This window comes from Aphidius gifuensis, linkage group LG3 (assembly GCF_014905175.1).
Source record: "Aphidius gifuensis isolate YNYX2018 linkage group LG3, ASM1490517v1, whole genome shotgun sequence".
Lineage (NCBI taxonomy): Eukaryota > Metazoa > Arthropoda > Insecta > Hymenoptera > Braconidae > Aphidius > Aphidius gifuensis.
The window spans coordinates 8,493,167-8,521,147 of record NC_057790.1 but is presented as its reverse complement, the minus strand read 5'-3'; the positions used below and the strand labels follow the sequence as shown (position 1 = coordinate 8,521,147).

Sequence of the window (27,981 nt, the reverse complement as noted above, 5' to 3'; positions counted from 1 at the left end):
TTATAATAATACAATAAATAAATAATATCAATATAGATTGATGCATATAGTAATTAAGTAAATTTTATAAATTTGTATTGTGTGCAATTGTGTGATATTTTGGTGACAATTCATTTACATTTACAAATGAAAAACAATAAAAGAAAAGAATGAAATTAAATGTAACCAGTGCAATAAAATTTTTAGTGGAAAAAGAAGTCTTCATGCTTATACAAGTTGAATTCATAAAATTGAGCTGGTTAAGACAATAACTGAAAACGAAACTTGTGTATACTGTGATGAAGAATATGCAAATAAAACAAACTTGTATTATCACTATTCACATTGTCATCAAGTCTCAGAGTATCAAACTATAAATTGTCCATTCGTAGGTTGTGATGAATCTGTGAATATATATAAGTATACTTATTTAAAACTGAGAAAACACATTTGAAACAAGCATCATTATCCAGTGAAGATGGAAGAATTCGCTTTTCTTAATGATGATAGTGATTGCAATGTTATTTGTTCATTTATTCATTTCATTAATAATAATTAGTGTGATATTTTCTAATATAAATTATATTTATTCATTGTAAAATATATTATTTATACAGATTTCATGGATTGGAAGGGTAGAGTTAAAACTAAAAAGGCTGCACCTTTATAATAAATGATACGAAAAGCAGAGTTTTGGTAATTCCAACACCAAAAGACAATACATCTGCAACTGCAACTTTAAAAAATTCAAAACCACTGTATGTCCATCTATGATGGATGTTACAGGTGTTAAAGATCCTGACAATAATAATCAAAGTAAGGGTGCGAACTCACGACAAGCTAAAATTTCCGCTTATAAACATGGCAGCTATAAAAATAACCAAAAGTAATTAAATTCACTAAATTATCACTGAATTAACTACTATTTACTGAATTGACTGCAAATCCGTGGTGTCTCTCCGTGACTGCAGAACAAGCTTGACACCACCAAGCTTGTTCTAAAATCACGGATTCGCGATAAATTTAGTAAATTTAGTTACTTTTTGGTGATTTTTATAGCCGCCATGTTAACAAGCAAATTTTGCTTTCACATATCAAGTATTGGTTATTTGATTGTAGAAAACCCTTAATTTTCGAAAAAAAACTGTTTTTGAAATATTTCCATGTTAAATAAAGTGTATTTTATATTTTGTTATTTTTGGCTTATTAATATTTTTTTATTATTGTTTTATCAATTATCGATATTTTATATATTTTTCTATTGTTGTCAAGTGTATTCAATGTTAGAGCTGTGTGTTCACACGCAAGTTTTTGCTGCAATGCTTTATGCTTCATGAATGAGTGCCCTCATCGGTAAGTTTTCTCGCTCACTGACGAATCGAGTCTCCGCTCGGTCTTTACGACTTCACAGCTCTATATATGGTGTTATTCATTTTTCATTAGCAATCTACAATTGTAGCTACGAACAAAAGTATTTAGAAAAATGTGAATCGTGTTCATATGCAAATGTTTCCTTGTCAAACGAATTTATGATAAATCTTTTAATACCAAATAAAAATAACACATCCATTTTGCAAGAAACTTATCGATCAATCACTATCATTGTGGCACGAAGGGGTTGGTACATGTGTCGATTGTTTTAGATCAACGAAAATTCTAAGAAAGATTGAAGTCCTCAAAATTAATGATATCATTGTTTTAAGTCTACTCTACATCAATAAATTTAAATGGTCAAGTAAAAATGATAATTGCTTAATCAAAGGAATACCTACTTCTAAAATTCACATTTGTGGTTCTACCAAGAAGACTAGAAAGAAGAAGAGTCAACTCCGTACATTGGAAATGGGACAAAATATGTCCTGTACCTCGAGCTTCTTAAATTTGCCAATTTGGCGCTGATTGGGTTCTACGTATAAAGTTAGTTATTTTGTCAGTTATTTCCGCAAAAATACTAGCTGGATAAAAATTGATAATTTGTTCGTTGCCAGCAAAAACTGGTGAAGTAATGCAAAAATGCTTACATATTTTTGTTTTTAGAACGAACAAAAATTAATACGGATGGTACCAAGTAATTTTATATACTTCTTAATATTATAGTTTTTTCTATCGAATGATTGAAGGACTTTACAAAAAGATGTGATATCTAAACAAAAAAAGAAACACAGTTTTTTTTACAAAAAGGAGCGTCAAGTATTCGAAATCCCCACTAATTATGTGATTATAGTAATTTTATTTTATATTGATATTTATTAATTTTTTAGATACAAAAAGATATAATACCAAAATAAGTCAAGAAGGAAATATTTAACGCATATAATTAAGTCTTAATCTTTGACAAAATTTTATACTTGACCCCGCCCGGTTCTTCCCAAATAAAATTTAAAGACTTTCACACTAATGCAGATCTACTGAAATTTAGTAGACGTTCACTTTCAACATAAATGTATGCGCAGTCACAACCTTGCAACTTTATTATAGTAGTTTCATATAAAAAAGACAAGAATAGAGCGTGACAAGTGTGATTTTTTTGAAAATCTATGAAAAGTATTTGAATTATATTAAATTAATGTCTTAGAGCTCAAACGCACGACAAGCTAACTTTTGCTTGTAAACATGGCTGACGTAATTCTGAGTGATCTAAGCATGCGCAACACGTAAAATTACTAGAAAAACCACGATGGCTGGGGACATATTACTAGTTTCATGGGAATTAGGACGGCCATGTTTACAAGTTCGACACAACCCAACTTGTTGCGCGTGCTCAGTGCGCTTTACAAGCGAAACTAGGCTTATCGTGAGTTTAAACCCTTAGCTTATTAGCATTGTAACTGAATTCATTTAGATTTTTTGGTGATATCTGGGAAAATTGCATAGTGGACACCACCTTTTACACTGTAAAATATATATTCGGCGCTCGTGTCATATTGTGTCATACGCATTCATTATTGAATTGTTGATTGACGAAATAAGTATATATATATATGTATAGAGGCCGGGTATATATATATATGTATATATATATTTTTTTAAACACGCCGGCAAGGTAACAAGATTGTACGCTGCCAGTCCTAAGCCTAGATAAAATGAGAAGGGTATATATATATAATAATGGATAATTGGAAAATACCATTAACTCTGTTGTCGAGACGTGTGTAGGCTTCAAATTGAGGGTCTGGATGCAATAACACGTCGAGCGCTCGAAGCCAAGAAAATGCTTTGTTGCTGTGGGTGGAAATTAAGAAAAATTAAAATTGAAAAATTAAAAAAAAAAAAAATACAATCGTCGATAAAATTAAAAAATACATGTTTTTCTCCAAATAAACTTTTTTATATGATAATTACTTTACGAGATAAAAAATAAAAACGAAATTTTTTTTTTTGAAAGGCAAATACTTTTTTTTAATCATACACTGAGAAAAAAAAACCACAAAAATTGTTGTGAGAGCACAACAAACTAGAGGCGAAATCCTATCCTGTCGCTTTTTGTTGTGCTGCAACAAAAATTGTTCTATCGTTTAACAAAATTTGTTGTGCTACAACAAATTTTATTGTATCGTTGAACAAATTTTATTTAGCTGCACAACAATTTTTACCATCCAATAATATTTGTTGTGTTGCTTAATAATATTTGTTCGGCTGCTCAATAAATATTGTCCAGTTTCAAGGCAAATATTACCGTGCTGCACAACAATTTGATTTTCGGGTGTTATCGGTAAGACTCGGTCTTGTTCGTGTGCCTCGGTATATCTACATGGCATTGTGTGGAATTTTCTAAGTCAGTCTAAGTTGAGATCAGCTTTGGTGTGACTGACGTTTTAAAAATAAATTAATTAATCCCAAGATGTCAAGTTTTAATAACATTTTAATCATTGAATTATAAACTAAAATATTTGTGAGCAACTAGATAAATAACCAAACTTGATATTTAACAAATCACATCAACAATAAAGTATGAAATTATATGAAAATGACAAACATAACCTGCATCTGTCATTTTAATGCAGAGATTTTTTATTTTAATCTTTAATAATTATAAATATGAAAAATAAATCAAAGCATTAATTTGAATTAATTTGTTCCTTAATTGTTTTCCTTCTTCTTTTTAATTATCATAATGAAAATTTATTTCGTAATTTTGAAAAAAAAAAAATTTAATATGGTTTTAGAATTTTTGTTATGTGGAATAATAAAAATTATTAAACTAAATACAGCACGGTAATTATTACTCTGCCAGATGAACAATAACTGTACTACCGGCAGAACAAATATTATAGAGTTTCAACTTCGCCTCTACTTTGTTGTGCGGCACGACAATTTTTGTCCTGTTTTCTCAACAATATTTGTCGTTTTTTTTTCTCCGTGTATAACTCAAGACAACTTCTTTAAAAAGTAATAAATCGACTTGAAATTTTGACTTTAGCTTCATTATAAGCTACCGATTGCAACAGTATAATAAAAAAACTCATTTATTCATATTGTTTAATTTTTATTATATGATTATTTAATGTCGAGGAAAAATTCAATTTGTCTAACTTTGAATGAAAAAAGAGTCGGAGAAATTTAAAAATTGAGTAACTTGTCAGTGGCAATATTGTTGAGCAGTATATCAAGAAGTTTTTTACAAATTTTCAGATATTTTTATTAATTATTTACTGAGTTATTAATTTAACAACAAATTGCGCGTATACTGTTTGTATTTATATGGATATACAAACGCGCGAACATACGCGTTCGCGAGAGAGGCTGACGATCGCATACATAGCCTAACGGCAGCTCGCAATTTGTTGTTAAATTAACTCAGTAAATAATTATTAAAAATCTCTGAAAATGTGTAAAAAACTTCTTGATATACTGCTCAACAATATTGCCACTGACAAGTTACTCAATTTTTAAATTTCTCCGACTCTTTTCATTCAAGTTAGACAGAACTCGACATTGAATAATCATATAATAAAAATTAAACAATATGAATTTTATTATACTGTTGCAATCGGTAGCTAATGAAGCTACAGTCAAATTCAAAAAATCATTTATACTTAAAGATTGTCTCAATTATATGATTAAAAAAAAGTATTTTTTTTAAAAAAAAAAATTTCGTTTTTATTTTTTATCTCGTAAACTAATTATCATATAAAAAAGTTCATTTGGAGAAAAATATGTACTTTTTAATTTTATCGACGACTGTATTTTTTTTTTTTTAAATTTTTAAATTTTAATTTTTCTTATTTTCCACCCACAGCAACATAGCATTTTCTTGACTTCGAGCGCTCGACGTGTTATTGCATCCAGACCCTCAATTTTATTTGGGAAGAACCGGGCGGGGTCAAGTATAAAATTTTGTCAAAGATTAAGACTTAATTATATGCGTTAAATATTTCCTTCTTGACTTATTTTGGTATTATATCTTTTTGTATCTAAAAAATTAATAAATATCAATATAAAATAAAATTACTATAATCACATAATTAGTGGGGATTTCGAATACTTGACGCTCCTTTTTGTAAAAAAAACTGTGTTTCTTTTTTTGTTTAGATATATATATAAACAATAAACATAGATATCTTAACTGTTAACATATATGCATGTTTATATGTATATATATATATGTATGTATATATATGTATGTTTATAGTTAACATACGTATCTTTACGCGGCCAAATATTTTGATGCGCTTGCGCATATCAGTCTACTTCTTGTAATCTTTTTTTTTTGACATTATATTGTGATACTCTAATTGTAATATATAATATAATATGTACTCGTGTTGTCATAAATTTATTTAAATTTAGTTTTTTTGTAAATTTATTCTTAGTTTTACATTAAATTTTCATATTTGCATACGCAAATGTCCTCAACTATCAACCTAACCTTCAAATTGTGTCAATTACAGATATCTTAATAGTTACATACGCATATTAACTATTAAGATTATCTGCCGCGAGACGAGACGATACGAGAGTCAGCTCTCTCTCGTCTCGTCTCGTCTCTCGTGTCGAGAGGAAATTGGTCTCTCGTCTCGAATATTCTCGTCTCTCGTCAGCTATCTCTCGTCTCGTCTCCACTTCTCTCCGTCAATAATTCATTCTCAGTAGTTTTATTTACATTATAAACAATAGATTCATTACTTTGATTTTATTATAAATTTTTTAATACGAATTATTTATATTAGATATTACGCATTTGGTTATTCCAGGAATTTTTCTGCGAAAAACAAATATAATATGGAGAAAAATATATGCTATTCACCGTACTACATAAAAACAAGAAGAAATATAAATAATATTATAATCAACATTGATGAAAAAAATCAAAAATTGATTATAATTGATTGAACAAAATTATGAAAGTGTCTAAAGTATAATCACTGAACTAAAAAAAATCTTATTGAAAACAAGTAATATAAAAGGGGTCAGAAATGTATTATAAGTAGATTGAAAATATATAAAAAATAAAAAAAATAAAAACAAGAACTAAATTGTTTATCTCTCGACTTTTCTCTCGCATATCGACATCGGTGTCTCGTCTCGTCTCGTCTCGTCTCTCGTGACGAGAGAAAATTCGTCTCTCGTCTCAAATTTTATCGTCTCTCGTCTCGTCTCGAGTTCTCTCGTCTATCGCGGCATCACTATTAAGATACGTATATGTTTAATGTTAATATATATGCATATCTTTGATGTAAACTTATCAGCCACCACCCATTTAAACATGGCATATGTTAACATTAAACAGGATATGTTAACTGTTATATGTTTATTATGTTTTTTACATGCAATTGTTATTAACAATTAATTTAAAAATTATAAACAAAAAAAAATTTTTTTGTTTAAATTTTTACAAGTTTTTTCATATATTCTATTAATTTTTTTATAAAAAAAATGCAAATTTATCATTAATACAGTCCTTCATGATGTTTAAACAATTAAAAACAATGAAAAATGAATAAATTAGACAGCTCTCAATTCGGTGTCGAAAGCCAAAAGCTACCAGGGAAATTGAAAGCTATAAAAAAAATGCTTACCAATTAATTTTTGAAGAATCAATTTAGCTAAAAAAATTAACTGGCAAGCCACATCCTTTCTTTAGCCATTTGTTAATAGCTTTTTATTTATTTAAACAAATTATAAGCTGTAGGAAAAATGGCTAAGGGAAGGATGTGGCTTACTTATTCATTTTTAAAAAATTAATTTAGCTAAAGAAATTAAGTGGCAAGCAATTTTCAAAGAGAATGCAGCCGTTACTAAATTTTTTTTTCCTCTACAGACTGATAGTTTTTGGAGATTCTCAAACTTTTAGTTTTATATAAAAGTTTAAGTTGAACTCAAAAAAAAATAAAATCTCTCTATCCCACCGTGTTTAACCTCGAAAAAAATAGCAACTTTAATAATTTATTATAAATAAACAAAGTTACCTAGGACAAAAAAAAAGTGATAAATAAATGTATTTTTTTGCATAGAATCGATTTTCATGAATTATATTAGTCTCTAACTATCTTGACTTTACTCGAGTAACACCTTAAGGCGGTATGTCAAAATATTGAAAAAAAATTCCCTCTCATAGATTTTGATCAAAGGAGGCTTATTTTTTTAAGTGAAATAAAGATCTATTTGATCAAATTTTTTTTGTAATTTTCTACCACGATTTAAGTGAGATAATTAGGGTCAAAGTTGACAACAATTAACACTTTTTACACATGTATAAGAAGCATTGGCATGTTTTCTCTTTTATTGAAAAAACGCTCTCACAGAAAACCTTCATTTTACTACAGCTTATACTTCTTTAAATTACGAAGATAATAAAAAAAAAATCATTGATTTCTACACAGATTTTGAAAGTTATTAATTATTTAAGACGAAAATTTAGGGTCAAAAAGTACCGGGTGAAGCATTGAAAATCTGCTGAAGTAGATTAGCGTGTGTAAATACGAGCCGCCCACACTCATACTTCTAAAGACGCGGCAGTAAAGTATAAAAATTTTAGACATTAGTGATTGAAAGAGACTTGTGATTAAAAAAAAAGATGAACTTCAATTTGATTTTTTTGGCTGTTGTCGCTATTATTAGCATGATGTTTGCTTATAGTTTCGCCAATGAGTGTTTACCCGCTGGTAACAATCAATGCCATAATCACAATGAGTGCTGTACCTTATATTGTAATAACAATAATGGTCTATGGGCTCTAGGAGTCTGTGAATGGAAGTAAATTCGACATTTAATCTCAGGATTTCGACTAATCGAGTACATATGGCAACGATAATTCAATTATAATTATTATTTTCTTCAGATATTATAAATAAAATAATTCAAAATTTTAAAAATATTTATATTTTATCTATTGCACTACCAAGATTCGTATACGATCCTGTTCCAAGCTCGTGTAGAAAAACACAACATGGCCAAGTATTGGCTGATGTTTGGCGAACTTCTGCAAATAATCGAGTACATATGGCAACGATAATTCAACTATAATTATTATAATATATTAATATTTTCTTCAGATAATATAAACACAATATAGTTTCAAATAGTTTTGAAAATATTTATATTGTATGTATATTGGATGTTATCGAGTCTATATACAATCGCAATTTTTACTTATCTTACTATACGTGGGATTTTACTGAACCTAGCTTGCAATAATTGGATCACAATTATTGTTATCCAAAATTCTCTCCGTGCATGGAGATGTGCACTCTCTCGGGCCCAAACTTCGTCCGACGATGTAACTTACTTTCAACCTTAAATAATTCATCTTTGTCATAAATGATAATAAAAAAACATTAAAAACCAGTTTTATTCGACACTTGTTTCTTTTTTTTTCTTTTTTTTTTTAATAAAAATGTAAATAGTTAAAGATATTACAATAGTCATGACACCGAAAGTCAACGACCTGAAACTATCATTTTTTCTAATTGAATTTACATTTTTAATCATTTATTTTTTCAAGTTATTCATCCTTTTTTTTTTTTTTTTATAAAAAAGAAAATATTCGCATGTAATTTTTTTGTAAATTCATATATTTTATGTAATAATTATTTATTCTTCAATAAATACGTCAAGGATCACTTCATATAGCCTTCAACTATATCGATGTGAGCATGCAAAAAAAAAAAAAAAACAATCGCCCACGTTGATTGCGAGTCACTGATCGAATCTACAGGTTTTTAAGTTAAATTTTAAAAAAACTCACCTTGAATATTGTTGATTCACCAAACAAACAAATAAAAAAAAATAAAAGTACACTCACTGGTGACATAAATTTTAAATAAATCACTTTATTATGTTATTTCGCACCTCACAGAATAGAAGAAATTATCATTTCCTGTGAGCCAAAATCACTTGACTATGAATATCAGTAATGACTACGATTAACGCTCGTATCTTTCGTTTTTTTTAAAATTTTTTTTAATACTTACCATCAGTATTTTTGTTGGTGGGTGGGAAAAGGCCAAAATAATAAGATAAAAACCAGAAAAAAAAACAACGATATCCACCCATCAGGTGGTATAAAACTCTTTTAAAATCAGTTTTAAGTATCAGTATCTGCAAAAATTTCAAAATAAAAACACCCATCATCTTTATAAAAGAAAAAATAACTAAAAAATAAAATGTCAGTAAAAGTTATAATTTTTTTTCAAATTTCAAGTATTTTTATTTTTATTAAGCCGAGTTCAAGTTGGCCTTTCTTCAGACGTGATGTTTATGACAATGGTTTGGATGGATCAATTGGAAATTTAGCTTACATGAAATCAAATCAGATATTTGGAAATCCAAGTAATGAAACTGGAGCAAGAGTTGCTGGATGGAGTCTAAGTTCATCCGTAAATCCTGAAGAACTTGGTGAATATGCTGAGGGGGATATATTATTTCCACCAAACTTTGGAAGAAATGGATTGAAAAATGGCATTGCCAGGTGGCCTGAAGGAATAATTCCTTACATGATGAGTCCATACTTTAGTAAGTCATACAAATAAATGATTACTAATAATTATATTAAATACATGATTTCTATTGTAGTTTATTTCGTTTAATTTTTCACAAGATTCGATTGAATTATTCAATATATTATGCTTGTTAAATTATGCTGATATAACAATATAAATTATATTGTTTAAAAAAAATGTGAATTTAACACTATATATAATGTTAAGAAATAGTCATTATTATTTATCAACATTGAATTCGAAAAAATTTTAATCTTTTAGACAATCAATTAATGTATTTTGTCATTCACTTTATGTCAAATAATTTGTTTTCAGCTATCAATTTTATAATATATTGAAAAATATTAAACAAACATCTTAAAGTGTTACATTATATTATTTTTTAAATCGTTTTGTAGATGCCGTACAAGTGGCCGTGATCATGGACGCAATGAATGAGTATCACAAACATACATGTATACGATTTATACCATACAAAGGTGAACAAAGTGATTATGTTCGTATAACTGCTGGCAGAACTGGATGTTGGAGTAGTGTAGGACGTATTGGTGGTCGTCAAGATCTCAATCTTCAAGTACCTGGTTGTGTGACATTGAAAGGAACAGTTATACATGAACTTATGCATGCTGTTGGTTTTTTACATGAACAAAGTAGATATGAAAGAGATCATTATGTTAAAATTAATTGGAAAAATATTAAAAAAGGTATTTATGAATTGTTTTATTATTATTATTATTATTATTATTATTATTATTATTATTATTATTATTATTATTAAATTTGAATTATATTTATTTGTCAAGGATATTCATCAAATTTTAATAAAGTAGAAAAAGATGAATCAGATGCTTTTGGAGTAAGTTACGATTACGGAAGTATAATGCACTATTCGAAAAATGCATTTTCATCTAATGGAGCACCAACAATCGAACCAACGGTAAATAATAACACAATAATTCATTTTATTTTTATTTTATTTAAACAAAAAAAAAGTAGCTTAATTATTTACTATTCACATGCACAAACAAAATTTTCTTATTATAATTGCACCTTCAATCAGGAAGATAATGGTCTATTGGATTTCATTGGAAAAATTTTCCAGATAAAATCAATAACAAATCTTGGACAACGTGAGGGTTTCAGTAATCGTGACATTCAAAAAATACAAAGAATGTACAAATGTTACAAACGTCGTCGCAGCTACAATTGAATTTTCATTAATTGAATAAAATATTTCAAATGAATTATTTTATTAAAATTCATATCCAGGACTATTCGGCATCTTTTTTTCTAATTATTGAGTGAAGTGTATGACGATGATTGACATTCACAATACCCTAGAACCAAACAAAATAGAAAAAAAAAAAAACAAAATTAAATAAAGATAAACCAAAGTTTAATATTAGTTTTATCTAAATTATTAAATATATAATATTTTTAAAATATTAAAAACTTAATTGTAACATTATGATGTTTAAATATCAATTGAAAAAATATTTTATGTAATGAAATTTATCAGTATTATAATAATGATAATCGTTAAATAAAAGCAAATAATAAAATTGAGTTTTTTATTGATAATTATTTAATTATCATTGATAATTTATAAAATCATGATATAATTCAATAAAAAATGATAATAGTTATCAAAGTTTTACCTGATGATTTGACCAAAAACATTCGGTAAAATGACGTGCTCGAGTACAAGGGTCTGTCAATTCTAATAATCAAAAAAATAAATAATTTTTTTTAAATGTAAAATAAAATAAATTAATTATATAAAAACTAACTGTATGTTAATATAAGAGAAATTTCATCACCTGATGTTATGCATCTTTTTAAAAGAATTTCAATGTGATCTGTCGGTAATTTTGCTCTATGCATCCAAGATTTAATATTGTGGATTTTAAAACTGCCATGATGATCCATCTTTAAAAGAAAAAAAAACAATAACACATTAAAATCATTGAGAATATGTTATTAAACTTATTTATAACTTACCCAATTATACTCGGAATAAATGCAAAGCAAAAAACACTTGAAAAAAAATTAAGGTAATTAAAATTTTAGCACTAATGAAAATTATTTTAAAATAACAATAACAATACAAACTGATAATTGACGGAGTTGATGATTTTCGAGAGTATTAAAATCATGATTAAGCATATAATCATTGAGAATACTTATGTCAACAGAATCAGTGGCATTACAGATTCGAACGATTGCAAGATCTTCCATGATTGCCTGATAATTTTTAAATATAAATTAGATATAATTCACTATTAAAAAAACGTTTTCATACAGTATTTAAAATAATTTTACATTTATAAAAAGAAAGTTATTTTTTTTGTCAATAAAAAACATTTTAAAAAACACTTTATTGATTTATTAAATGATTATACTTACACTTGATGAAACTAGAGTAAAAAATAAACTTAAACCAATTAATTTATCCATTATTAAAAATAAATAATTTACTAAAATTTGAAACGACAATTTAAATAATTTAATTCATTTTAAAATGATAATATAGTTATGAATTTTTTGATTTAAAAAATAAATTATATCTTGTCTTCAAGATGAGTTAAACATAACTGACTCGTACGCAATTTCCAAACGACCGATAAATGAAATCTCAAAGTTGACGTAGTTCGACGTAAAAACGAGATAACGAGTCAACAACTTCCTGGTAATATGAAATATATTCAATAAATAATTATAATAATTTATCGAATAAAAAAAAACAATATTATAAATAAATCAATGAGTTTATAATAATTCAATTATTGAGAGTACAACTGATGATAGTACATTTTTTTTTATCTCAATTGAATATCTTTAAATACATGTTAAACACCTTAATTAATTTTCGCTTACATTAATACATAATACATTTATATACTTATATAATAAAAAAAAAGAAACAAAATAATAACAGTTCAATAAAAAAAAAAAAAAATAGATGGAATTTGATTGAGTCGTCAATGTTCGAAATACAAGGCTAGCGAATAGTATTGACAATAATTATTTTATAAACAACATTAATTTTACGTCGTATATTATTTATATATTTAAAATAAAAAAAAAATTATTGATTAACTGAGAATACTTTTTTATATTGATCTGCAATATGATTTTTCAATACTATTTTTCGAGATGAAAAAAAAAACATTTTATTAAGCCCCTGATAAAAATTTCACTTCACGATTTCTCCGTAATTACTGCCTATTTTTCCCCAAATGAATTGGAGAAAAATAATTCTTTTTAATATACTTGAAAACGATTTTTTTTAAAAAATATTTTCTTTTAAACGTGTGAGTATTTAAAAAATTTTCCCTTAGATATAGGATATGTTAACACATATAGTTTGAACACAGCTTAGTTGTCGTTATTATTTTTTTAAATGTTAAAGGTAGCTTTATGAAATAGCTATCTATGCTATGTGAAAATTCTAGAAGTATTTGGCGGACAGTAAAAAAGATATTAATGTTTAAAGTCAACAACTTTTAAACAGTTGGATGACAAAAAATGTTAAATATAAACGATACATTTTTCAATTTCACTATCAGATTGTCTTTTCAATTGATTTTATAAAACTTAAAAAATCTCGAGATATTGATAGAAAAAAAAAATTACAATTGCTACTTAGATAAACGTTAATTAAATAAAAAAATACTATAATTTCATGTACTATCAGACACATGAAGTGGGAGAGTGAGAGAATCGTGGCAATGTCGTTAAAGCAAGCAAGTGTAAAAAGTGACAGCAAGTAAGATAGACAATATTAATTTATATTGCTTTAGTTACTTGTAACGCAATGTTGCCACAACTTTTTTGTGAATGTGTGAGTGTGTCTTTTTACGAATTCAATATGTATTTCGAATAAATAATTATATGATTAAAGTGCTTTAGTGTTACCCTTTGTTGCTTCGTAGTTCTTGTTTGAACTTTCTTAAACATTCGAAATTAGCTATCTCAAGCATTTATGTGTTTACGGCTAACATATTTGCCCGAAAAACAGTTAATATAGTTATTAACTGTTAACATACCCTTGTGTAATTACGAAAAAATATGAAAAGTATTTTTAACAGGGACTGCAGCTTTAACAAAAATGAATATAACTATCAGTTTAATTTATTCGAAATAAAAAACTTAAATTTTCATCGAGTCCACGTTTTTTTAATAAAATCAGCAGCTCTTTCACCAATCATAATTGCTGGTGCATTTGTATTACCAGATGTTACTTTTGGCATGATACTGGTATCAGCGACTCTAACACCTCTGACACCTCTTACTCTCAATTGATTATCAACAACAGCATTTGGATCATTAACTGGACCCATTTTACAAGAACCAGCTTGATGATTTTCTGGTGCAGTATCATGTTTTATTGCACATTCCCAATATGCATCACAGCCAAATGGTATATTTTCACATCCTTTAACTGGTGTTTTATCAAGTTCAAAACCATATTTTTTAAGTGTACGAGTTTTAGCAAGTTTTATTGAAAATTTAATTCCTTCAATAAGACCACCAACATCATCAGCATGTGTCAAATAATTTGGATAAATAAGAGGCTTTGATAATGGATTATTATCACGTAAACGTAAATATCCACGACTCTTTGGATGTAATAAAGTTGGAATAATATATATTGAACGTTTTTTTCCTTTTTTTTCACCAACCATACCAGTTTCAGCACAATCAGCCAAATAACCACCAAAAATCAATTGTATATCTGGATGATCTTCTTCTCGAATTGCGTATTTTGTATTAATCATAGCAGTCACTTCAGATATACCTAAAAAACAAAATTCATACATATAGCTTATACATTTTTTATCTTTATTTATTTATTTATTTTTATATATAATTATAAGTTCTAAAAGCTTCAATTTATGTCAATCGATATGTTTACTTTTTTTTTTTTTCTTCATTTTTGATAATAATTAAAGTAAAGAAATAATAATAAAATAAAAAAAAAAAGTTAAACGATCATCCTGTTGGTGTAAATCAATGTTTTATTGAGAGAAAAAAAATAAACGATTGCATCATAAGTCACGTCAGTCACGAACGAGATCACATTGTGCAATACGCTTTCTCTGATTTATTCTCACAATGTACGTTAAAATAAACAAGATAAAATATATATACCTAGTAAGAGCAGATAAATATTTAAAAAATAAATATATAAATTGCAAAAAAAAAAAAAAAAAAATTCAGTTTAATTGATCATAGATACATGGAATTTCAGTAATCTAATAAATTAATATGTAAAAAAAAAAATGATTGTTATTTTAAAAAAAAAAAAAACATAAATGTTTGTTATTTTAAAAATTTAGTGAAAATAAGAAAAAAAAAAATGGTTTCTTACCAGTTCCAGACATAAGACCATCTCTGAATAGAAGATATTCCATAGCAGTTGCCCAATTCAATGGGTTTGTGTCGGTGTCATTTATTGTAAAACCAATAGCATATGCAACATGATTGTGAAGATTTTTACCAACACCAGGTAAATCATGAACAACTTTAACTCTAACTTTTTCTAATTCTTGACGTGGACCGATGCCACTGTTTAATAAAATTTGTGGTGAATTAACAGCACCTATGAAAAAACATCAAAATATTTTATAATGATATAGTTTTTAAATTTTTTTTATAAAATTTATTAATGAAATTTGTTAATCAATTACCCCCACTGACAACAACTTCTTTCAAAACATTAACACGACGCAGTTGATCATTGTGAAAAAATTCAACACCAATAGCTTTTTTGGTTTGATCAAAAATTATTCTTGTTGCTGTTGCATTAAGCATGATATGAAGATTTGAACGATTTTTAGCTGGACGAAGAAATGCTCGTGATGTTGAAAGTCTTGAACCATTTCTTGATGTTGTTTGGGCAATCGCGAAACCAGTATGAGTATTTCCATTTAAATCTACGTTATTGTATCCTTGAAAAATAAAAAAAACAATAATATTAATGAAATATGTTTTAATTGTTTTTTAATAATTTGGTTAAATTTTTTACCAAGTTCTCGACCAGCATCAACAAGAGATTGACTCAATGGTGGATGATAAGGAAACTGTGTTACAGTTAAAGGACCACCAGTTGCATGATAGCCATAATCCATAGTATTTATTTGTTGATTGTCTTCACTGCGTTTAAAATAAGGCAAAACATCATCATAAGACCAGCCAGAATTTCCAAGATCTGACCAATCATTGTAATCTTTTTTTGAACCTCGCATGTATGTCATTCCATTCATCACACTTGTGCCTCCAAGAACCTATTTATTGTTAGATATTTTTAGTTACATTGAAAAAAAAATGAGCAATCAATGAAAATAAAATTTAAAATAGGAAAAAACAATGAAATTATAAGTTTCTTGATTATTATATGGTGACGTTAAGTTTCTAGGAAATTAATTATAAGAAGATTGCAATTCAAACCTCATTACAAAATCTCGTTAAAAATTATTTTTTTCACGTTTGTTAATTCATCATGGATAACGTAAAAGATTGGTCATAATCTTGAGAAATATCTCGATGATTTTTTTAAAATATTATTTGTAAACAAAAAAAAATGATTAACAATAATATCTTGAAAAAAAATAAAAACAAATTTTTAATTGACTGCGTGAATTTAAATTTCATTTAATTTAAAAAAAATTTTAATCTCACTTTTCCTCTTGGCCAGTAACATCTTCGTTCTTCTTTATTAAGACATGCTTCACTTTCAGGCTCAGTTGAATATCTCCAATCAATATCAGTGCCCAAAAAATTAAAAAAAAATGATGGTATTTGTGTACCAGTTGGTTCATCAAGTCCAGCCTCTAATAAAAGTACAGAAAAACTTTTTTCTTCAGAAAGTCTTGCGGCAACTGTTGCTCCCCCACTACCACCTCCAATAACAACAAAATCATAACTATAAAAAAAAAAAAAAAAGCAAAAATAATAAATTAGAATAATAAACAATAAAAAAAAAAAAAAAAAATTTGATCAAAAGTATCTTCAATTCCATTATGAAGATCACGAAAGTGAAAGTTAACAAGACAGAAAAAAATAAAAAATACAGAAAATAACATGGGTAGTAAACGAATATCGAATCAGTGGCACGATCTTGATAATTGTGAAAATTGCTCGAGGCTATAATAAGTGTATATACCCTACAAGCTTTATCCAAGAAAAGAGCTGCTTCCATCATTTGCGCAACAAATGAATCGACAAAAAAAAAAAACATAAACATAAATTTAAAGATTGATGGTTGTAATAGATCTATCAAAAAATTACAATTGATTATAATCGATTGTAACGGTTTTCTATTTATAAATTTTCGTGACGAGTCCATAAAAGATTTTGATAACTAAAAAACTCGAATTCATCAAGAGGAGTGTCAGTTAAGTCAGGAAGAAATCAATCCTAAACTTTTAAATGTTAATTTAATTATTATAAAAGTAATAAAAATAGGTGATTTCAAAAAAAATTACTTCCTGCAGTTCAATTTAATTTTTATGTTTTTTCTTTTTTTTTTTTTGCCAAACCTTGAGTCAATACGAGGTGGTGACTGGGGTCGATTACAGGGATCTTCAAGGTCACATTGACTACGTAAAAAAACCTCCAATAAACCCATGAAAAGCATAAACGATTGTCCACCACATGTTGATGCTAGTGTTGGTCCAGTTGATGCTGCCAATGGACAGTTGCAGCTCATCTTAAAAAAAAAAAAAAAATCATTCAAACAAATTTCAACAAACTACTCAATATTAAATTTTTTTTAAAATAATTTTTATATAATAAAAAACCAACAAGGTCATAATTATTTGCCACAATGTTATCCATACGTAACTGATAATAATAATCAGAGAAAAATAGGTATTACATGACAATCCAAGTAAAGAAAATAAGATTTTTTTTTTTTTTATGAAATAATTTTTATTACAATCTCAACAACTGACACGGTTTTATTTATTGCAAGTATCATTGTTATTCTTTTTTTTATTTTGAAGTATTTTATTGTATTTTATTGAGTCAATAAAAGGATCAGCTTTCCATTCGACTACAGTCTTGTCTTCTTAACATCGAAACAGTTTCTCACTATATGAGGATTCCCACACACAATGTCCTGTTTTATTTATTTGTTTATTTGTTATTTTATTTCATTTTTTTGCAGTCGATGAAAAATTGCGCATGCATTTATTCATAAGATGAAATGAGAAAGCAAACAACATCTTGGACACATAAATATATGTATGTGGGTGTGTATATATTTTTATTTTCAGTATGTTTTGCCAATTCAACGATTCTCTGTAACACCGTTACGTTCACTGACCGAGAACATACACACTTGTTTTTATGAACTGCACGCATGATTACAAAATAAATTTTCAGTTTTATGTCTTGTATAAAATTAATAAAAATATGTTTATTTGATATATTTAATATTTATTATTCCAACAATATAAAAGAAAAATTTGAAAGAAAAATGTTAATATTGCAAAAAATTTGTACTTGAACTTGTCATTTTAATTATCAGGGTCAAAGTTTCTTAACGATAATCATTATTACGTAAAATGTAATTACAATCTTTTAAAATAATAATAATTATTATGTTGATATGTTTCAATGTTATTAAATTGCATTTAAAATTTTTTATTTTTATTTTGGTTTTATTTTAATATTCAATCAGATATCTTGATATCAACTTTTTTTTTTTTGACCTTGTCAGTTGTCACTTTCAAATTCATTGTTATATTATATTTTAAATTAATATTTATTGTGAAATGTGTTTTGATGATTAACTAAAAAAAAATATTATCATCATTTTACTTTTCCATATTTATGATGAGATTTTTTTCAATCATTTTTTTTTTGTTTATAAGCGTGTCGTAAGTGTAAATACCCGGAAGAATTTTACTATTTAAATTAAGGAAACGTATGGTAGTTTTATTTTTAATTTATTTTGTATACTTTTATCCGTCAGAAAATAATAATATATATATATTTTTGTCATTATTTATTTTCCTGTTTTGCACTATACTGAATAGAACCATGATGATTCCTTTCAACCGTGAGAATTAAAATTTTTCATTTACTATTTATTTTATTTATTTATTTTTCTAAGGCATTTTCAATTCTCTCAATTTTTTTATATTTTCAATTTCAATTTTCTTTTTTTTTTTTATTAAAATACTTTCAATCTTTCAATGCCACTGGTTTAATTTTCTTTCCGAAAAAAAAAAGAAAAAAAACCAGCAAATTAATTTTAATTTTAATTTAAAAAAAAATCTAATTGTTTTTAGAATGTAAAATGTTTTTTTTTTTTTTTTCTCTTATTTATAATATTTTAATATCTATTTATTCATATATTTTTTTTTTTTTCTTTGTCCTCATTAAACAAACACGAACTTGATACATGACAGTTGATAAGTATCGACCTAATTTTTTTTGTTATTTTTGTTTGCTTTTATTCCCTTTTATAATGCAACAATAATTAATATTCACATTTTTTTTTTTATTTTTTTTGACACTTGTGGGATGCTATTCATCGTTTCATGTGAATTTTTAGAATAGTTGCGCAATTAGTAAACAGAGTGCAATGTGCTTGTCACGTTACACTGCAAATTGTGTTATGAATAGTCACGCAATGAGAATCGCCGGATCACCCCATGAACAATTGGCCTCGCGGAAAAGTCCATAGAAAAATTGTTAAATTAAATATTATTATTTTTCGACATTTAATTTTCATATAAAAAAAAAATAGAAAAATGAGAGTCAATAAATATTACCTCACAGATAATTATTAAGTTAATTATAAATAAGCAATGTTGTTGTTTTTTTTTATGATTTATTATACAATTAAAAATAGTAGAAATGCTATTATCAAAAGATCTGTTTTTCACTGAATGCTATATTATTTTTATTTCACTTGAATTTTCATTTTTATTATTCTGTCTTATTTATTATTTTTATAAACTTTTACATTGCAGTTATAAATAATAAAGGTTAAATTCATTAGTTTAGTATTTAATTGAAAATATAAACGAAAAACTAATTATATTTAATTGACTTATTAAAATATACTTTTACGTTTTGTTGTTATAAAATTAAAAAAAAATTTTCAATATCTTTTGATGAGGGAAAATAAAAGGCTCTGAGTATTGTCTTTTTTATGAGTTGAAAAAATAAAAAAACCTCAATGTTTATCGGAGTAAAAATAATAAATTATCAATTTGATTAAATTGTCGAGAAAATTAGATATCGCCAGCAATCAAGTAGATTCAATCGCTCGATGTAAAATCTATAAACTTGTGATTTTATCTTTACAAAAAACTATAATTTATCTATTAACAAATTAGTTGACCCTGAAGAATATAATTGACGATTTATTTTTCATTTTGTATATTGACTATTAAAGAAAAAAAAATTATTTTATTTTTTTTTAAATTAGATTTTTTTGAAAATCTCAATTTTTATTTTAAAATGTTTTTTAAAAACTCACCGTGAAAAAATATTCTTTATTGCTGATAAATAAACAAAATGTTAATTTAGTAAAATCTTGCAGGGTTCTTGCAGTCTCACGTTCAGAAAGCAACTAACTAAAATCCTCCTAGCGTAGCAGTCTCCTAGCACACTTGGAAATTCGACAGGTATCCACCACTTCTTTTTGCCATTTCCATAACAATCTCAATTTATTTTTCTAACCCATAAAAATTACCAAACACACTAACAAAATATTAAAAATAAAAAAAAAATAAAAAAAACAATTGTAAACATATATAAATTTGTAAATATGTACATAAATTTTAAAAGAATAAATATATTAAAATTATTTTACTTTAAAATATTATCATATTCAAATTTAAAGAAAAAATTCAGATAAAAACTATTGTTATATTTCCACTGATAATATTTAAAGAAATTTTAAATTTAAAAATAACTACATATGATGACTTTCTATACCATCAATATAATTGTAACCACATAATTTATATATATAAATTTAAATTTTAACACTAACTTATTTTCTAGTTTTCATTTCAAATCATGTTAATTCGAACTCGTGTAATTTCCTCAATGACAATTCACAATATTATTTATTTTTATACATATAATTTTTAAAATTAAACATGAAGCAATAAAAATTAATAAAATAATTTTAGATTAAAATTAAAAATATATAATAACTAGGATTGATGAGTTTAAAAACGCATAGGTTGTGAAATTTTGCAATATAAAATTGTTTCATTTAAACAATAGAAAATTATTTAAAAAAGAAAAAATATTTATTATAATAATAAAAAATCAAAACGCAGTCGTTGACCTTTTAATATGTTCTTTTTCACATTGAATGGAACATTTAGTACTGTATGACGTCATGAGAAAACTTTAAACCAGTTTTTTGTAAAAAATAAAAGATGTAAAAAGTCAAAATAATCACAACGAGATAAAATCGAATATGCAAGAAATAAGAAAAGGATGTTTATTATTATTATTATTATTTTTTTTTTGTAATTGTTGAAACTGCAAGATCATTTGAAGAATATAAAAAATCACCTCAACGGTCCACCGCAGGAGACCAGTAAAAAAAATAAAATAAACTGCAATTTATTAAATCTTTTTCGAATTAATTTTGAAAAACTAAAAACCGGTTCAATGTTGGTTGTAAATTCAGTAATTTATTTGAATTTTTTTAAACTATTTTTTCGTTTCAACAATAGAGATAATTGCTTTGTATAAAAAGACGAGGATTTACGGACTTGTGGGCACGAATTTTCGACGTTTAGAAGGGCACAGCAATACACAAAATTAATGATCTATGACTCGTAATTTTTTAAAATATTTTTAATTTTTTATTTACTTTTTTTCAATACTGTGTTAATTGCAATTTCATTTTTTATTCAACAAGTTATTATCGTCTCTATTTATTATTTTTATTAATACGTTTTATCATAAACATATATATTTATTATGTATAGATAACAAGGTATTTTTTAGTGGATCTGACTAGAGAATCTATTGGTTTTGAAGCCTCTTTTTTTTTTTAAGGGTGCTGACACTTTTTGAGGGCTGTATATTGATCAATTTTCGTTGAAGATAGCTTAAATAGTAGGAAATTAAAATTTCTAGGTATGTAGTTTGAAAATTAAACGAGGTATGTATAGTTTTCAAAGGTTGTCATTTTTCTTAATCTTTATTTGTTGATAATTTGTTAAATTTTTGAACATTAATAGAATTTATTAAGACTGGCAAGCTATTCGTAAAGACAGGCTTGTATTATTTATGTGATTAGATCGTATATACATTTTTGCAAAGGCAAAACAGCCAGAATCATTACTGTGGTTATATCGTTTAAAAAATTAAACACTGATTAACTTTTTTCTTTAAATTATATAATTTGTTAGTTTTATGTTCATTTATTCATTTTTTTTTTTCGAAAGAAAATTTTCAACTTTAATTATTTATTTATATTTATTTAAAATTTTATTATGTATCATATCGTAATTTTAATTGCCTTAATTACCCCAAATTCTTAAACGTATAAAAAAAAAATCGTGACGAGAATAAAGTTGTTTTCCAAGACTTTCAGAGTTGTCTGGAATATACAATTTCACTAATATTATTATTCTTATTAATAAATATATATTTTCATTTTACTTTCCTCTCAAATAATATATATACTTATACTATTTTTTATAAATAGTATTCATTTTTATTCATTGTTAAAATCATCAAACAAATGCTCTCGAGCTCTTTTAAATTCTGATGAATTTTTTAGCTCTTCAATGGTATAATTATCCTCAAAATTTAATTGTACATCACCAATTTCTGAAAATAAAACAATTTAAATTATTGATTTTTTTTTCTACTTAAGGTAAATATTATCTTGAAAATTAATTGAACAAGATTACAGTCTGCATGTTTAAAAAGATCGTTAAATTAGATTTCCAATTGTACACTGTACAAGTACTTTCATTTTTTTTCGTGTTTTCGAATAATGTATTTTACTTGAATAAACATTAAGTTATCTAGTCAACTTACTGATTGGATGATCCATCTTTTTTTCCACTTTTATATAAATTCTAGGTGTTGATTTATTGTACTCGACTGGATCATCATAATCAACAAGAACAAATTCATTTTCATCATCTGAGTAGTCATCTGTTACTTCAACGTTAACAATATTACTTGAATTAATTTCTTTAGTTGGAACATATGATGTTCGTCTTGATAAACCTACATCAAAATATATTTGATTGTTTGAGTGATTTTTAAGATTTTTTATAATATAATCAATATGATTAACTGGCAAAAGAGGTCTGGCCTTTGAAAATAATTCGTGAGTCTAGAAAAAAAAAAAACCAAGTGTAAATAATTTTTTAAATAAAAATTAAGAATAATAAAATATAGTTTAATATATTTTTTTCAACCTGGTTAATAACATTCATGTACAATTGTCGTTCTTCACTCAATGTTGTCAAAAAATTAATAAAAGATTGCCTTTGTTTCTCCATAAATTCTTGTTGATTTTCAGGTAAAAAACTACCAACTCTTCTTCCCTCGTATAAATTCCCATTTGATGAAAATAAAAGTTCGCTATTTTTGGATACGTCAATTGATTGTGTTTCATGATAATTTTTGTCATCATCTTTTTTAATATTATTAACCGGATTATTTAAATAAGTTGTAAATTTATTATTATTATTTGTATAATTTAAATCAGCGAGTGTTGTTAAAAGCCGATCTTGGAAAGGTTTGTTGTTCATGGTCATGGCTTGAACCTCGTCGAGCCAAAGATTGAAGGCTTGTATGCCAAGCATGTCCTTCACGGATTCTAGCCACAGACGAAATCCCTTTTTTAAAAAATATTAACAAGTTTTTTTTTTTTTTTAATTTAAAAATAGAAAACAAGGAAATAGTATTATCAATGAAGCAGAAAAAAAAAAACAATTAAAATAATTATTTAAAAAATAAAAATAAGGAAATAATTACAATAATATCTCGTTTTTTTTCAGCATTTTCAATCCAAATTTTTACAGTCTCAGCACCAGTATGAGCTCTTAGATAATTAAGCCAGGATGTTAATGGTGATGATGCTGATTCAACATCAAGGGGATTCAACGAACTGGAACTCCATTGTGGGATATTTTGCGTATGCATCAGAGACTATAAAACAGAAAAAAAATTATCAGTTATTTTTTTCATTATCTCATTGTTAAAATACATAAATGTATTTTCAAAATAAAAAAAAACAAATTATGTAACAAAGTTACATACTTTTGTAAAAGGTCTATTGTTGAAATTACTTGAATCAATATTTATTTCATCAGCGCATGAACGTAGAATTCGACAATTATTATTATGACATGTACCAATAGTTTTAGTAACACATTGTTGATCTCTTGGACAAATCCAACCATAACATTTTTCATTTTTAATTAGTTCATTTTCATTTTTTGCTGTGCAATCCGGTTGATGTTTGCAAAATGGTAAAGGGCAATTTTCCTGAGGTCGACGAAGAAAACATTCATGTTCAGACAAACAGCCAAGGTATTGGCAACGACTTTTCCACATGAAAACATCTAAAAACTCATTAAAAATATATATATATAAGGGGCATTCCATGCTTGAACGACCAACCATTTCTCTCGCGTTGTTGGTAATAGTTGGAAAATATAAAAATTAAGATGACGATCTTGTATAGTCATAAAATAGAACTTGAATGGTTTTTTTAATTCTTCAAACAGTTATTAAATTTTCTAGATTTTTAGACTTGGTTAATAGAACTTATATTCTCAATAGATATATTTTTCTTTGGAAATTAAAAATTGAATTTCAGAAAACAGAAATTACTCTAATTGTATTTTCAAGTTACATAAAGTTTTAGTAAGTTTAAAAAAAAAAACCATAATATTTTTAAAATGTCTGAATTTGACACATAAATGATGATCTAGCATTTTTAAAGGTGATAGCTCAAGATGCCATTTTATAAGTAAATTAAAAAATACTTTTATTTTGTTTGGTATAGTGAAATATATAAATAAAAATTTGTCAGAGAAATGACTGGTCGCTTTAACATGAAATCCCCTATCCATAAAAATAAATAAATTAAATATCAGTTGGAATTCAATTTTTTTTAGAGACCTTGCTTACTGGAGCAGCTTTTGAGTAGCTTGCAGGGTGGCCTTGAACATATTGATTCACGGAGAATACATGTTTGGCCTGATGGACATTTGTAGCCTCCACAGGTAGCTGGACCATCATAATATTCATGATCGCTTATGCATCTTGCAGTTTCATCTCGACAAGCTTAATATTTTTGAATAATATTTAAAATATACTATAAGTAATTTTATTTAGGAAATGTTATTTTTTTTTTTTATAATTAAATTACGTTCATTCCATTTACAGTGATGATGTTTTACGACGCAAATATATCCTCTGCTGCATTTTACTGTTTCACAAGTTGGTGGGCCTTTGAGTGATTCTAAAAATTAAATTAATTAAAAAGTAAATATTAATTGTATCTTTGTTAAAGATTAAAAGTAAATATATTTGAAAAAAAAAGATGAATAACCTTCTGGTGACTTAGAACAGTAAATCATAGACGGACAAGGTTGATTTTTACACCAAAATTTTCGATTGACACATCGTTCATTTTTTTTGCATGTTAAAAACGAACATCCGCTTGAATCTGGTAAATTATCACTTCCTAAATCGAATCATCAGGTGATCAACAGTCTAAATCAAGATTTTATAATTTTCTATTTTTTCAATAATTACTTTATTTTATTCAAAAAACAGAAAGTTTATAATAATGAAATTATTATTTATTTTTTTTTTTTTACAACACTTACTTCGATGCGTAGTCCATGAATTGGAATGATCGATTAAATACAATATGACTAGAACACGTATCAGGTACATTGTTAAGTAAAACTTGTGTGTCAAGTGTGATATCAAGTATAACTGAATGTTGAGTGTAAATTGATACGTATTTAGTAATCAGAGACACTCCGGACGTATCATTAATTAATTGACAATATACATTTTACTAGAAACATTTCATTTATTTTATTTGTTCTTCAATCAACTGAGCATAAACTTTATTTTTATTATTTTCATTATTGCTATTTTTTTTTTTATACTTACATTTTTCATATACCTATATACATAAAACTTACTAGAAAAGATAAACGTAAAAAAATGAGTAAATTATAAATTTTAAAATTAGTCTTATTTTCAAAACACATCTTGACATATTATCTTTTAAAAAAATAATAAAAACAACGCCATTAACTCCAGCATGAAAAATTTACCAAAAAGATATAAAATAAAATAAAACAACAGTTCTTGAATAATAGACATAAAATTTAAAAAAAAAATTTTTTTTTTGTTAAAAAAACCCAAAGATGTCAAAAAATAATAAAACATTAAATCCAAGGTGAAAAGGAGAAAAAGTACAGAATGACGTCGTACGTTGGCGCGCTTGTTGGATCAAACACCAAAGCGCCAGAAAAATAAATAAAAAAAAAAAAGAAAAAGAAAGATGAAAAAAAAGAAAGAAAAATAAATGATTTTTTTTTTTATTATCATCAACGCAAAATAGCATGTATAAATAAATAAATAAAGCATACCTTCTTGTGTATTTTGAAGCATTTTTTGTAAATCAGCAATATCCGGATAAACAATACCACATTGTTTTCCAAAACATTTTATGTAACTCATAAATTTGAATCATGTTGTGTTTTTATAATTTTTGTTACTTTATTTTTTTATAGTTTTTTTCGTATTAAATTTAATAAGAATAATTTTTTTTTATATTTATATTTCTCAGTTTTTTATATCTAGACTATGACAATTTTTTTTTTCTAAAATTTAAATTATAGAAAATATTGAAAATTGAAAAATGAAAGAAAAATTACCTTTTGTTTTTTAAATTGAATTAAATTTAGTTTTTTTTTTTTTAAATTTTATAAGTAAAAAAAATTATCTATATGTAAAATTATCAAAAATATTTAATATTTATATCAATTTTTAACATTAAATTATTTAATAAATAAAAAATTATTACAGTTTTTATTTGACCCCTTGTTTGGTTAAATGAAAAAAAAATGATACCATGAATAACATTACACAATAACAGCAATATTTAATCAAAAAGAAAAAGCCTACAAATTTATAAAGTTAAAAATATATAAATAAATATTAAATGCCTACCTTTGATTGTAATTAAAATATTCAAAAAAATATTTAACAATGAATATTATCATGTGTAAAAATCGAGACGTCATTATGATTGTAAATGTAAATTGTAAATTAAATTTTTTGTTTTTTTTTAATTTTGTAATTTTTTTGGTTTTTTATTTTTTTTATAGTTTTTTTGTTTTTTTTTTGTAAATTGTAAATTAATTTTTGTGGTTTTTTTAATTTTGTAATTTTTTATTTTTTTTATAGTTTTTTTGTTTTTTTTTTTTGTATAAAAACCGAGACGTCTTTTTGATTTTAAATGTAAATTTGATGTTATAATGTGAAGAAGCGCGGACCATAACGAGAGCACCAATTCTTTTTTATTCAATTTTTTTTACATTTAATGCTAAATTGTTTTATTGATATTTTAATAATAACAATTGAAAATTATCATTTTTTTCATTTATAATAAAAATTAAATATTAAACATTTTAAAAAATATTTCTTCAAATTTCGGCAACAAAATCGTTACCTACCTAAAATTACAAATTTTATAAAAAACACAATTTATAAGTATAATAGAATCAAATAAACAATTTTAATCAATCATTATTTTCATTAAGTAACCTGAGATGAAATTTTTGGGTCTTTGAGTGAGAAACAAAAACATTTATCTTATAAGTTTCAGTAAGTTTTTTTTCAGGCAAATTATATAAACGTGAAGCTAATACTTTAAGACCAGTATTTGAATAACGTATATGTTTTAAATTACATTGAAATGTTGGTATAAGATTAAAAATTTTTTATATTCCTTGTAATTTATGAAAAAATGGAATAAATTTCCACCATATTGTTTTTCTATAAAATAGGA

At 25.6% G+C, this 27,981-nt stretch overlaps 4 protein-coding genes across 6 annotated transcripts; 1 reads left to right on the top strand and 3 right to left on the bottom strand.

The window, feature by feature from the left end:
* Positions 1 to 9,543: 9,543 nt before the first annotated feature.
* On the top strand, positions 9,544 to 11,130 carry LOC122851884 (zinc metalloproteinase nas-13-like). Of its 2 annotated transcripts, none has more exons than XM_044151383.1 (4): positions 9,544 to 9,933; positions 10,319 to 10,624; positions 10,724 to 10,857; positions 11,023 to 11,130. In XM_044151383.1, the coding sequence occupies exons 1-4, from the start codon at positions 9,585 to 9,587 to the stop codon at positions 11,128 to 11,130; spliced, it is 897 nt and encodes a 298-aa protein (XP_044007318.1). In that variant the 5' UTR covers positions 9,544 to 9,584. The 2 variants fall into 2 exon arrangements, with proteins under 2 accessions (XP_044007318.1, XP_044007317.1); XM_044151382.1 differs by having other exon boundaries at positions 10,981 to 11,130.
* LOC122851892 lies at positions 10,872 to 12,366 on the bottom strand. Its single transcript, XM_044151393.1, has 6 exons — positions 12,327 to 12,366; positions 12,033 to 12,164; positions 11,922 to 11,957; positions 11,741 to 11,849; positions 11,579 to 11,640; positions 10,872 to 11,257 (listed from the first exon to the last, which is right to left on the bottom strand). Exons 2-6 carry the CDS (start codon positions 12,156 to 12,158, stop codon positions 11,192 to 11,194), a joined length of 399 nt encoding a protein of 132 aa, XP_044007328.1. The 5' UTR covers positions 12,159 to 12,164; positions 12,327 to 12,366; the 3' UTR covers positions 10,872 to 11,191.
* Positions 12,367 to 13,214: 848 nt separating this feature from the next.
* On the bottom strand, positions 13,215 to 20,510 carry LOC122851860 (glucose dehydrogenase [FAD, quinone]). Its single transcript, XM_044151347.1, has 7 exons — positions 20,422 to 20,510; positions 17,465 to 17,634; positions 16,605 to 16,848; positions 15,952 to 16,210; positions 15,614 to 15,874; positions 15,295 to 15,525; positions 13,215 to 14,721 (listed from the first exon to the last, which is right to left on the bottom strand). The coding sequence occupies exons 2-7, from the start codon at positions 17,632 to 17,634 to the stop codon at positions 14,081 to 14,083; spliced, it is 1,806 nt and encodes a 601-aa protein (XP_044007282.1). The 5' UTR covers positions 20,422 to 20,510; the 3' UTR covers positions 13,215 to 14,080.
* Positions 20,511 to 21,749: 1,239 nt separating this feature from the next.
* On the bottom strand, positions 21,750 to 25,888 carry LOC122851872. Of its 2 annotated transcripts, XM_044151362.1 has the most exons (8): positions 25,778 to 25,888; positions 25,498 to 25,632; positions 25,315 to 25,407; positions 24,198 to 25,229; positions 23,913 to 24,086; positions 23,351 to 23,773; positions 22,962 to 23,265; positions 21,750 to 22,748 (listed from the first exon to the last, which is right to left on the bottom strand). In XM_044151362.1, exons 4-8 carry the CDS (start codon positions 24,561 to 24,563, stop codon positions 22,633 to 22,635), a joined length of 1,383 nt encoding a protein of 460 aa, XP_044007297.1. In that variant the 5' UTR covers positions 24,564 to 25,229; positions 25,315 to 25,407; positions 25,498 to 25,632; positions 25,778 to 25,888; the 3' UTR covers positions 21,750 to 22,632. The 2 variants fall into 2 exon arrangements, with proteins under 2 accessions (XP_044007297.1, XP_044007298.1); XM_044151363.1 differs by lacking the exon at positions 25,778 to 25,888 and having other exon boundaries at positions 22,615 to 22,748; positions 25,498 to 25,670.
* Positions 25,889 to 27,981: the final 2,093 nt, after the last annotated feature.